At 24.6% G+C, this 11,171-nt stretch overlaps 2 protein-coding genes across 2 annotated transcripts; both read left to right on the top strand.

Annotated features, from left to right (window-relative positions):
- Positions 1-7,179: 7,179 nt before the first annotated feature.
- Positions 7,180-8,415, top strand: LOC131169003 (uncharacterized). The gene is made up of 3 exons (XM_058139010.1): positions 7,180-7,870; positions 8,111-8,266; positions 8,390-8,415. Exons 1-3 carry the CDS (start codon positions 7,300-7,302, stop codon positions 8,413-8,415), a joined length of 753 nt encoding a protein of 250 aa, XP_057994993.1. The 5' UTR covers positions 7,180-7,299.
- On the top strand, positions 8,116-10,176 carry LOC110640543 (ankyrin repeat-containing protein ITN1-like). Its single transcript, XM_058139011.1, has 2 exons — positions 8,116-8,814; positions 9,529-10,176. The coding sequence occupies exons 1-2, from the start codon at positions 8,485-8,487 to the stop codon at positions 10,174-10,176; spliced, it is 978 nt and encodes a 325-aa protein (XP_057994994.1). The 5' UTR covers positions 8,116-8,484.
- The last annotated feature ends 995 nt before the right edge of the window (positions 10,177-11,171 follow it).

Below are 11,171 nucleotides of genomic sequence, written 5' to 3' on the forward strand. Positions count from 1 at the left end.
GTATCACCCATTCACGTTTTACATTGAACAAAAACTAATCTCCCTTGAGTTAATTAAAAATCAATTGAATAACTTATATAAAAATAATGTTTTAACTCAAAATAACTTGTAATATTATAAATTAAATATAAAAATTATTTTTTGTGTAGTAATTTAATAAATAATTTAAATTAATTAATAATTTTATTTTATATTTATAAAAAAAATAAATAATTTAGGATTTAGAATAATTTAAATTGGAATGGTGCATGTGATCTGGCACCTAACATGAGATATGCGGGGAAGTGACTGTAAATTAATACATAACAGCAAAAGGACAAAACCCAACATAACGATAAACATGCAAAAGAAAAACATAAACATATATTATTATTCTAAAAAAACACATATTTTATTAGCAAGCGGCTATGGCCCTTTTATATTTATTAATGCTTAGCTCAATTAATTCAAAGAAAAATGAATAAAACAAAGCAAAACTTATTTGAGTGGTAGGCCAAGTGGGGTCAGTTGACTTTTGACTTACCCAGAAGTATCCCTATTTATCAGGCAGCCGGCAGCCCCATTTCTCATATTAGCTCACTCCATTCCATACCCTTTTCTCCGGTTAGCGTATTATCCTACTCCAAGAGTTCTCTTTTTTTTCCAGCTTTTGAGTTAAGTGTCCATTGCTTTGCTGGCTTCATCTCATCTTCATTTTTGTAAATTAAAGGGTGTTTAGTTTATCTTATGAAAATTAATTTATAAGTACATAAAGTTTTTATTATTTGGAAGAAGGAATCGAGAGTAAGATTTAGATCTGCATCAATTTCATGGGTTTAAGCATGTTTATTTGATAAAAGGAAAGATTATATTTGTATTTTTGTTGTTGGTTTTGCAGAAGTAGGCGACCGATTCCAGTAGCATTGCCAGCTACCTCAGGCCTTCTCTGTCGATTTTGGCAGCAGTCCAAGTGAATTGAGAAGATCAGCTACGTCAACCAAGCTTGCTCTGTTGGCTGAACGAAGCCTGAGGACTTGATTGCTTGGTCTATTTAAGTCCCTCTTTCTGCTCTCGAGTCTTTCGGTACTCCTCTCTTTATTTCTCTCAATATGTTACTGATTTCGTATAGCCATTTAATTCATTTTTTGCTTTGTTGAAATGGAAATTGATATGGACTTTCTCGTTGATTACTGGATTCTCGTGTTTATTATATCTGCAATTTAAATTAAAATTTTAGTTGGATTTTAAGTAATAAATGTCAATTTAATTTGAGTTCTAATTTTAATTTTAAAAAATAATTAATTTAAATAAAAATAATTTATCTACATAAAAGAGAAGGAAAGATAACATTGAGATTTTAAAAATACCCTGTATTATCTATATTATTTGTAAAAATACCAATTAAAATGTATCTATGGTGGCAAAAATATAGATTGGTCAATTAATTTATTTAAATAAAAATAATTTATCTATACAAAAGAGAAGGAAGGATAACATTGAGATTTTAAAAATACCCTATATTGTCTATATTATTTATAAAAATATCAATTAAAATGTATTTATGGTGGCAAAAATATATATTCGTCAGCTAATAATATATATTAGCAATGAAAAATTTGTCACTAATCAAATAATTCGTAACTAATAATATTTAGCGACAATACACACATAATTACTACTTTTAGTGATGATAGGCTTATTTATTGCATTTTGTTGCTAATAAACCTTTTAACGACGGATATTTCACTGCTAAATTCTTTGTTAACTTTAATTTTTAATATTATTATAATTAATATAAATTAAAATTTTAATATTATGCTAATAATAATTCTACTGACATAAACAAATTTTATTATAATTCTTAATATATTAATTCTATAATCTTATTCCAATAAATGTTATTAATTCAATAAAATTATTTAATTTATTATAATATTGCTAATAAAAAAACTTAAAATACTGAATTTGATTTTCAATAAATTATTTCTTCAACAACACACTATTAAAAAATTAAATATTAAATTAAATAAAGAATTATATTTATATCAATAAATATGAACTTCTAATCATATTGGATTGAACAATTTTATTTGTTACTAATTTGTAATACTTTTTTAAATATTAGTAACAGATAAATTTTAACTAAAAATTAAGATTGAGAATTTGAATTTTTAATGTATTTCAAGTACAACTATTTCAATGATTATGAATTTATAATTTTTTAAAAAAAATTATTGATATTGATAAAAGTATAACTTTAACTAAATTTAAAATTTATTTATATATTCAAAATTTCACTTATTTTATTTTCATCAAAGTTAAAAATAAAATATTGCGATATTCTGGAATTAGTTTTAGGTGTAATAATTAAAAAAAATAATTTTCATTAAAAATATTAATAAACTTATAATAATTTGTAATTCAAATTTGACAAATTTAGATCAATTTTGACAAATTTAGGTAAATATAATAAAATTAATATTAATTTTACAATCATGAAAATTAATTAAATTAATAATTTAAATAAAATTGAAAGGGTGCTTAGATTTTTTTATTATTTATTTTTTTAAACAAAATTTACATATTGTGCTAATAAAATATTTTATTTATAAATTTATTAAAATTAAAAAGTACTAATTATAAAATCATTTAGACTTTAGTGGGATAATTAATAACTTAAAATAGAAAAAAATTTTATTTTGTATTAAAACATAATAAAATAAAATATCATAATATTAAATTTAAATGTTAATCCAATTCAATTTTTTTTATCTATTTAAATAATTTTTATATTAACATGTAATTATTCAAATATGTAAGTATTTAAAGATAAAGTTATTATATAGTATATAATTATAGCAATGTATATTTAAAATATATAATTCAAATTTTCATTAATGTATTTACTATAGATACTTTTTTTTAATAAAATTTTCAATTTCTAAATATTTTAATTTATATTATATAAATTTTTTTATATAATAATAAAAAATTATAAATCCTTCCAATTATTAACCAAATTTTGCACTTATAGTCTTGTATTCTTTTTTAATAATTAATTAATAAATACAAAAATATGAATGAGATAATTTACAAACTGATAAAATTATTTTTATAATTCTTTATTTTACAATATGTATTGAAAAATCTTAATTTTATTATAAATTCTATTTTAAAAAATAATTATAATTATTCTAACTCATAAATATTTTTATTAATAATAAATAATATTATGTAATTTAAAGACTTAATGTTAAAAAGATTAATTCAAATTTTTACAATTATAACTTTTTCTTGACAATTTTTTCTTGGTTTTAAAAGTTTTCTAATCATAATAAAAATTGATTTAAATTAGTTAAGGTAACATAATTTATTTTTTTTAAAAAATTATGAATAATAAAAAAATTGGGGAGCATAAAATGTTTTGCCAAATAAGATAGTTATTTTGAATCTTACTTAGGCAGAATAAAATATATTACTGATAAATAAGAAAGTATTTTGTTTACTTAAATATATATAACTAGAATATAATGAAAATATATTTTTTACATATTTGCAAAGTTTTAGTTTATATCGTTACAGTAATTTTCTTTGTTTTATTGTATTATTACACTTGTTCGAAAAGAAAATTTTTATTATTTTTAAAGTTTACTAATTATAGCATGTAATTTTTTTTTTTTAAATTACATATAAAAAAATTAAATTATGAGTAAGTATAACAATTATAAACAACGTGTAATACACATTACACATTGAAAAATACAGGTAATTATGAAATATGTTTTATTAAAAAATCATGTTAGCGATTATCACAAAATTACCAGAAATTTTCAAAGATTTTATTATTATTATTATTATTAAATGCATTGAATTGTTATAAGTATATAAATTAAGAAATTATAATTTTTAATAAAATTATTTTAGTTAATGATATATTGAGATTATTATATATATTTATAATCTATAATATATATAAATGCATGAATGAGTGATCGAACTTATTAATTGACTAACATACTCTTATATAACTAACATAATTACTTATTTTAATTATTATCAAAATATTAATTAATTAATTAATTAATTAATTAATATAGAAGTCTAATCTAATTGAAAAAACTTTAGGAATATTAATATAATAAAAAGTCTATTAGTATTAGAATTTTTTTTATAATAATTTAAACTAAAATAACAAAATAGAATAAAACTAAATATTTGAAAATTTTAAGAACATATATATATATATATATATATATATATATATATATATATATATATATATATATATATATTGTTCTATAATAATGATTTTATAAAAAAAAAATGCTAGAACTAGCATTATATATTACTTAGTTAGGTGGGTATTTATTAGTGTTCCTAATTTTATTTTCTTTAATAATAAAAATAGGGTGTGTATGGTTCATACAAATTGATATCTTAAAAACCAAACTATATCCATAAAATAATAATTAAAAATTAATATTATAAAAATTAAACCACATTTATTCGAACTTATTTTATTGTTTTAGTACAATTCTAATTTTTTATCATCAATTAAACTGAAACCTAAGTCAAAAATCGATTCTATATATTTAATTTTTAGATACTTTATGTAATCTTAATGTAATTTAATATTTATATGTAATTAAATATGTAATATATATATTATATTTATAATAATGAACTATATATATTTTAATATTATATTATATTTTATTAATTTAATGCATATGCAATGCCTGTATTTCTAATATATATATATATATATATATATATATATATATATATATATATATATATATATATAATCACGAATACTCACTATCAGAGTATTGATAATTGCAGGTATTTTTATTTGCAATATAGCTTTGGCAATGGACATGGCTAATTACGGAGGAAGCAAAGAAGGTATGAGTTAACTATATACTTGTCCATAGTCTTGCGTAAGGTTCTGTTGGATTTAGAGAATAAAAGTTATGCCTAACCAAATCGAATTTAAGCTCTGTGTTTTTTGCAACCGAAATTAAAATTAAGGAGTTAAAATTGGAATAAAAATTTCGATTTAGTTATAAAATTGATAAATTTTAGGATAATTTATTGTTTAATCTTTGAATTTTAATATTATTAGTTCCTAAACTTCTATTTCTAGAAAAATAAATGATTTAATTTATTAATTTTACTCTGTTGCACACTTAGATCAAATGAATTACTCAATTTGGAAAAAAAATTATAAATGTTAGAAAAACTAATATAACCTAATCATATTAGATCATTTATATAAACCCATAATCAATCTTATATCATTAGTTTATATTCAGTCAGATATTATATACGAACTAATATAAATTTCATAGTTAGATGTACCTTGTTTGCTATTTTTTCCCCCAAGAAAATATTTGAGAAATAAACATAAGAAAATAGCACTTTGATTGCACCAATATTACACCAAGTTTGAACCACCTGAAAGGAGGAACTTCTTTCTTGTTGCTACGAAAGTTAGGAACACAGATGTAAAGATGCAATAACAATTGCAACTGAAATTGTATTAAGAAACTGGAATTCTCAATTGCAAATTTATTCCTTCTTCTACAGTGGTTTCCTACTTCTACTCACTAATACAGAAATGAAAATATAAAGAAATATCCTCAAAAACAGGTGCAAGAGATCCTTGCCTCCACTTAAAGCCGTTTCTTTGGTAATTTCTTTGCATACCATTCTTTGTCCTACGACTTCCATTTATTCTGCAATTTGAGCTACTCCTTAATTACCTCTAACAAATTAACCTTTTTGTCAGCTGTATAATTCCATATGCTTCCATCGCTTCTTCTTTGGTTCTTCCATGTTTTGGATCCTTCTTAATCTTTCTTCTGTAACATATTGGACCATGAATCTCATTTGCTGGGCCTTTATCTGGGTTCCTATCAATTTCAGTCGAAAACTTCATCTCCATGACCTTCTCGTTTTCGGCCTTGGTGAAATAATTTTCTTGTGCAGAAATTACATCAAATAAGCCACGTAGAATTCTAAAAGAAGATGTTCTACCATCACTTTAATCCATTTTTCATTAGTAGAGCATGAAAGTGCCTCTTTCCATTTTTCATTAGTAGAGCATGAAAGTGCCTCTTTTACATTCTTTATCTTATTTTTGTCTGGAGTAAGTACACAAAAAATAAACTGGAAATGCTTCTAATAAATTGTACTCAATTTATTGTATAATTTATAAAAAATGAAAGCTGCATTCCATAAGGATTCAGGTTTAATTTTGTGGAAAAAATTTTAGGAGCAATTCAGAAATAATAATTTGGAATACACTAAATTAATACATTTAAAATTATTCAGATAATAAATTATATATATATCTCGCAAGATTAAATCTTTTCAATGATTTATAGAGTTAAATAAATGTTGTTTTGAAAAAAAAATCTAAAATATTGTATATGAAAACAATGAAGATTGGTAATTGCTAAAAAGTATAAAAAATTTAATTTTTTTAACAAAAAATTTAAGTGCTAAAAAAATGATGAGAAGAATAAAATGAAGATCATAGTTTAGAAATTATTATTATTATTATTATTATTATTATTATTATTATTATTATTATTATTATTATTATTATTATTATTATTATTATTATTATTATTTACTGAATATTAGCATATTTTGAGTACATTTACTAGTATATTTAATATGATAGAAAAACTATATATAATAATATATACTCTTTTTTGAATGCTATTATACTTTAAAAAATATTATATTGTTATAATATTTAGAGGAAAATAATTAATATTAATTTAATAATTAAAAATTAAATTTGATTATCATAGAAATATAATTACTCAAAATTTTAATAAAAATTAAATTATATATAACATAATTAACTAAGAATTTTATCATTAATAAAATTTTATGATATTATTTTGAAATTCAAAATTTTAAAAATCAATATTAAATTTTATTATTAAAATAAAAAATAAATAAGCCTGAGCAAAATGACTAATTATTTTATAATTTTAATTCAAAAATGTATTTTTCATGAATTATATAATTTAAAATATTATATTTTGTTATCATGTTAATTTCATTTTATTTGCCCTTATGAGATTTCAATTGTTTGTTTGTTTGTTTGTTTGTTTTTAATTCAACATGATAGATGAAATAAGGAAAAAGTTGGAATTGTATAAAGCTGCAATGAGTGGTGATTGGAAGAAAGCTATGGGCATCAAACCAATAACAACAGTGATCAATTAGCGTGGAGAGACAGCTCTCCACATTGCAACTGCAGCAAACCACACCCATTTTGTGAAAAATCTTGTTGATATGATTGCTGAAGAAAATGTAAAGGATTTAGCTATTAAAACTAAACCCCCAATTGCACCTCAAGCTTCGTCTCCAGGTGATAAACCCCCAACTGCACCTCAAGCATCATCTCTAGGTGATAAACCCCCAATTGCACCTCAAGCTTCATCTCTAGGTGATGCCATGGCTACAGCCGCAACTGCATTCAAAATAGCAGAGGACCCAACCATAGGCCCCAAACCAACTGCAGCCGCATTGACATCTGCAACCGGAAACGCCCCACGACCACAGGACCCAGCCCCACAACCACAGGACCCAGCCCCACAACCAGAGGAGCACGGAAATACAGCTTTTTGCTATGCAGCTTTATCTGGAAACGTGAAAATTGCTCAAATTATGAAGAAGAAGAAGCATGATTTGTCAGTGATCCGGGGTGGAAAAAATTTATTTCCAGTTCATATAGCAGCTTTGGCTGGCCATGCACAAATGGTGCGTGAACTGTACGAGGAAGATCATATCAAAAATCAACTAAAAGCTAATGATCGCATTAGTTTACTCATCGCTTTGGTAGAGTCTGATATATATATATATGGTAAGAAATATTCAATTCCATTATACCTAAATAAATTTTTTTTAGATTAAAAAGCCACCACCATTATACATTCACAAACATAAAAATAATTTGGCGAAATCTCTTGAAAAATTATAAAACTAGGCTAATATTTGATTATATATATATATATATATATATATATATATATATATATATATATATGTATATGACCTTATTTATTATTATTATTTTTTTTTTTTTTTAATAATTTGGTTTTAGATGTTGCACTGAAGATGATAGAACATCACCCAGAGTTGGCCACTATGAATGATCATACTAGAGAGGAAGAGACAGCATTGCATGCGTTTGCTCGAAAGCCTTGTATACCTTCAATTCAAACTTCTACAGGGATCTGGAGTAACTGCAAAAACTTCTGTTAGTATTCTCTCTTTTACACTCAACTGCTATGATTCTATCTAGTACTATTCATTTGATACATTAGTTGTTATTCTATCTAGTACCACTGAATTTTGGTAGATTTGTTTTTCTTAGTTGCAGGTTCGAACAAAAGTAAGCGCGAGTAAGGTCTTGAGCTAGTCCAAAAGCTTTGGGAGAAAGTAATATTACAGGATGAGGAAAAAGTTTCTAAGTTTATGATTATACCTTCTGGACGACTTATATTTATTGCAGCTGAAAATGGAAAATTGGAGTTCCTAACTATACTTATACGTCAATATCCAGCTTTAGTATTGAAGGTGGATGAGAACAAACATACCATTTTTCATAAAGCTATTTTGCATCGACATGAGAAAACCTTCAAGCTGATTTTTGAGTTGGGCATGATGAAGAGCTTGATAAACATACATGAAGACGAGAACAAGAATAACAGGTTGCACTTGGCTGGACAATTGCCTTTACCAAGTCGACTAAATGTTGTACCAGGAGCAGCTCTCCAACTACAACAAGAGCTACGATGGTTTGAGGTAATTTATTATTAATTCTTACTTCTCAGAGAAAATGCATAGAGCTAGTCCATTATAAACTAAGACACAACATATATGATAGAAGCTATATATAAAATAGATGAGAGTCACATGTTTGTGCCTTAATTCTATAATAGAAACACACACACACACATGTATATATGAAGGAGAGGCATCTTTAACAAGAGCCTTTGATCTTATTAATTTGTAGTTTTTTGAAGTGTAGGCATTATTACAAATTAAGTTTATAATTAGCAAATCACACCCATTGATAATAAATTACATTTTCATAAAAAATCTGTGGACATATTTTATAATAACAATCATAATATTATGATTGTTATTAATACATTTAGATTGTGTCTGGATTCTAGGATTTGAATTTAAAATTTAGATTAATAAAAAGAATTTTCATGAAAGGTTGCCACATATGCAAGGTTGATACATTTAATTGTAGTGAGATGGATTTGAAATAATAAGGTAAAAATTGTTATTTTAAATATTTATTTTTTAAATTTATCGTGAATACATGGATTTTAGACTAAATTCAAATTATTTTCATTTAGAATATTTGAATAATATTTAATTCAAATCCAAATTCACCGGGTCAAATCCTTCAATCCAAACATAGCATTATTGATTTTAAAAGTCTCAAACATTATTTGTTATGGATTTCACTCCTATGCCTTCCAACATGATATGCATGTATTGTAGGAAGTGAAGGTTGCTGTTAGACCAGGGCAAATTGTAGCGAAAAATAAACAAAAGCAGACTGCAAGAGAAGTGTTCATGGAAAAGCACGAGAACTTAAGGATAGCAGCGGAGAAATGGATGATAAAAACAACAAATTCATGCATGCTTGTGGCAACTCTAATTGCCACTGTTACTTTTGCAGCAGCGTTTACATTACCTGGAGGTAATAGACAAGATAATGGACCAGATAATGGGTTTCCCGTTTTTGTTAATAGGACCTTGTTTAAAATTTTTGCCACAGCGGATGCAGTATCTTTAGCATTCTCATCCTCTTCGATACTATCCTTCTTGTCCATTCATACTTCTCCATTCTCAATGGATGATTTTCTCAAGTCATTGCCAAACAAGTTAATTCGAGGATTCTTATTCCTTTCCATAGCAATAATAACAATGATGGGTGCCTTTGTTTTAGCCTTTTTCTTAATTTTCAAACATGGATTGATTCGATTTGCTATTTCTATTGCTGCATTCGCTTTTATCCCAATCCTTTTATTCGTTGGGCAGCTCCATCTTGTTTTTGAGATGATCTATTCCACCTACAAGTGCTCCTTCCTTTTCTGTTGCAATAAAAAAACTCTCTTTCCTACCAAATCAAATTTCCCATACTAGAAAAGCTATGTTGTTTCTTCAGTTAGCTCCATATTTATCTTCTGGCCTATGTGTTGTGTACTAGTTTGTTACAGGGATAGGTTTTGTGCTAGTACTGTCTATTTCATACTTGTGTGGGTAAAATAAAATCATTATTCTATTTTATTTTTCTTGTTACAATCCGTACTCTACTTGAAATTTATTAATTTTAGATATAACTCTAATATCATATACTAAAGCTCATTGTTGGTGATATATATATATATATATATATTATCATAATTCTTACACCACTTTTCTATATTTTGAAAGCATTAGATATTATTATTATTTTTTTTTTCAAAATTTGCACCACTTCATATATTATTCTATTTATTAAGCACATTATCTACATTTACACTAACTCCATGAGATATCACTTGAGATAATTAGACACTAATTGGTCAAACACACATGAGTTTATATAGTACATTTGTGATTTTATGTAGAATAGCTTACATGAAATGACAATCCAATTAAAAATTGGGTTCTATATAATTACCATGCAATTTCTTTTTCAACTAATTATAATAACCACAATTGCTTTATAGTGACTTGCTATTCCATGTAACTTGTCTACATAAAATCACTGTTCAATTATAAAATTATTCAACTGATAAAGTTTATCCAATGGCCGATGTAAAAAAAAAAAAAAAAAAAATTGGGGTCAATATTTAAGAGTCAATTTACTTTCTATTACTAAAATAATCATCCATTAAAAAAGGGTTCAATATATAAATTAATGAGAGGTCAATTTTTCTTTTATATATATATATATATATATATATATATAATTTAAGAAAAAAGAGGGTTCAATTGACCCCTCTTTTAATATGGTAAATCTGCCAGTGGGCTTGTCAAGATATATGTGTGTCCTATTGTAATTGTAATTTCCTGTACCTATATGTTAGCATATAGCCAACGTATATCTCATGTATAAGCTATATAGAAACATCTCTCTAATATAATGACATGAT

This window comes from Hevea brasiliensis, chromosome 17, assembly GCF_030052815.1.
Source record: "Hevea brasiliensis isolate MT/VB/25A 57/8 chromosome 17, ASM3005281v1, whole genome shotgun sequence".
Classification (NCBI taxonomy): domain Eukaryota; kingdom Viridiplantae; phylum Streptophyta; class Magnoliopsida; order Malpighiales; family Euphorbiaceae; genus Hevea; species Hevea brasiliensis.

Bases quoted from the DNA above. Each gene is read 5' to 3' on its own strand.
- LOC110640543 (XM_058139011.1), top strand. From the start codon at position 8,485: ATGATTATACCTTCTGGACGACTTATATTTATTGCAGCTGAAAATGGA. The intron at 8,815-9,528 runs GTAATTTATTAT...CATGTATTGTAG, and splicing joins AAGAGCTACGATGGTTTGAG to GAAGTGAAGGTTGCTGTTAG.
- LOC131169003 (XM_058139010.1), top strand. From the start codon at position 7,300: ATGATTGCTGAAGAAAATGTAAAGGATTTAGCTATTAAAACTAAACCC. The intron at 7,871-8,110 runs GTAAGAAATATT...ATTTGGTTTTAG, and splicing joins GTCTGATATATATATATATG to ATGTTGCACTGAAGATGATA. The intron at 8,267-8,389 runs GTTAGTATTCTC...TCTTAGTTGCAG, and splicing joins GAGTAACTGCAAAAACTTCT to GTTCGAACAAAAGTAAGCGC.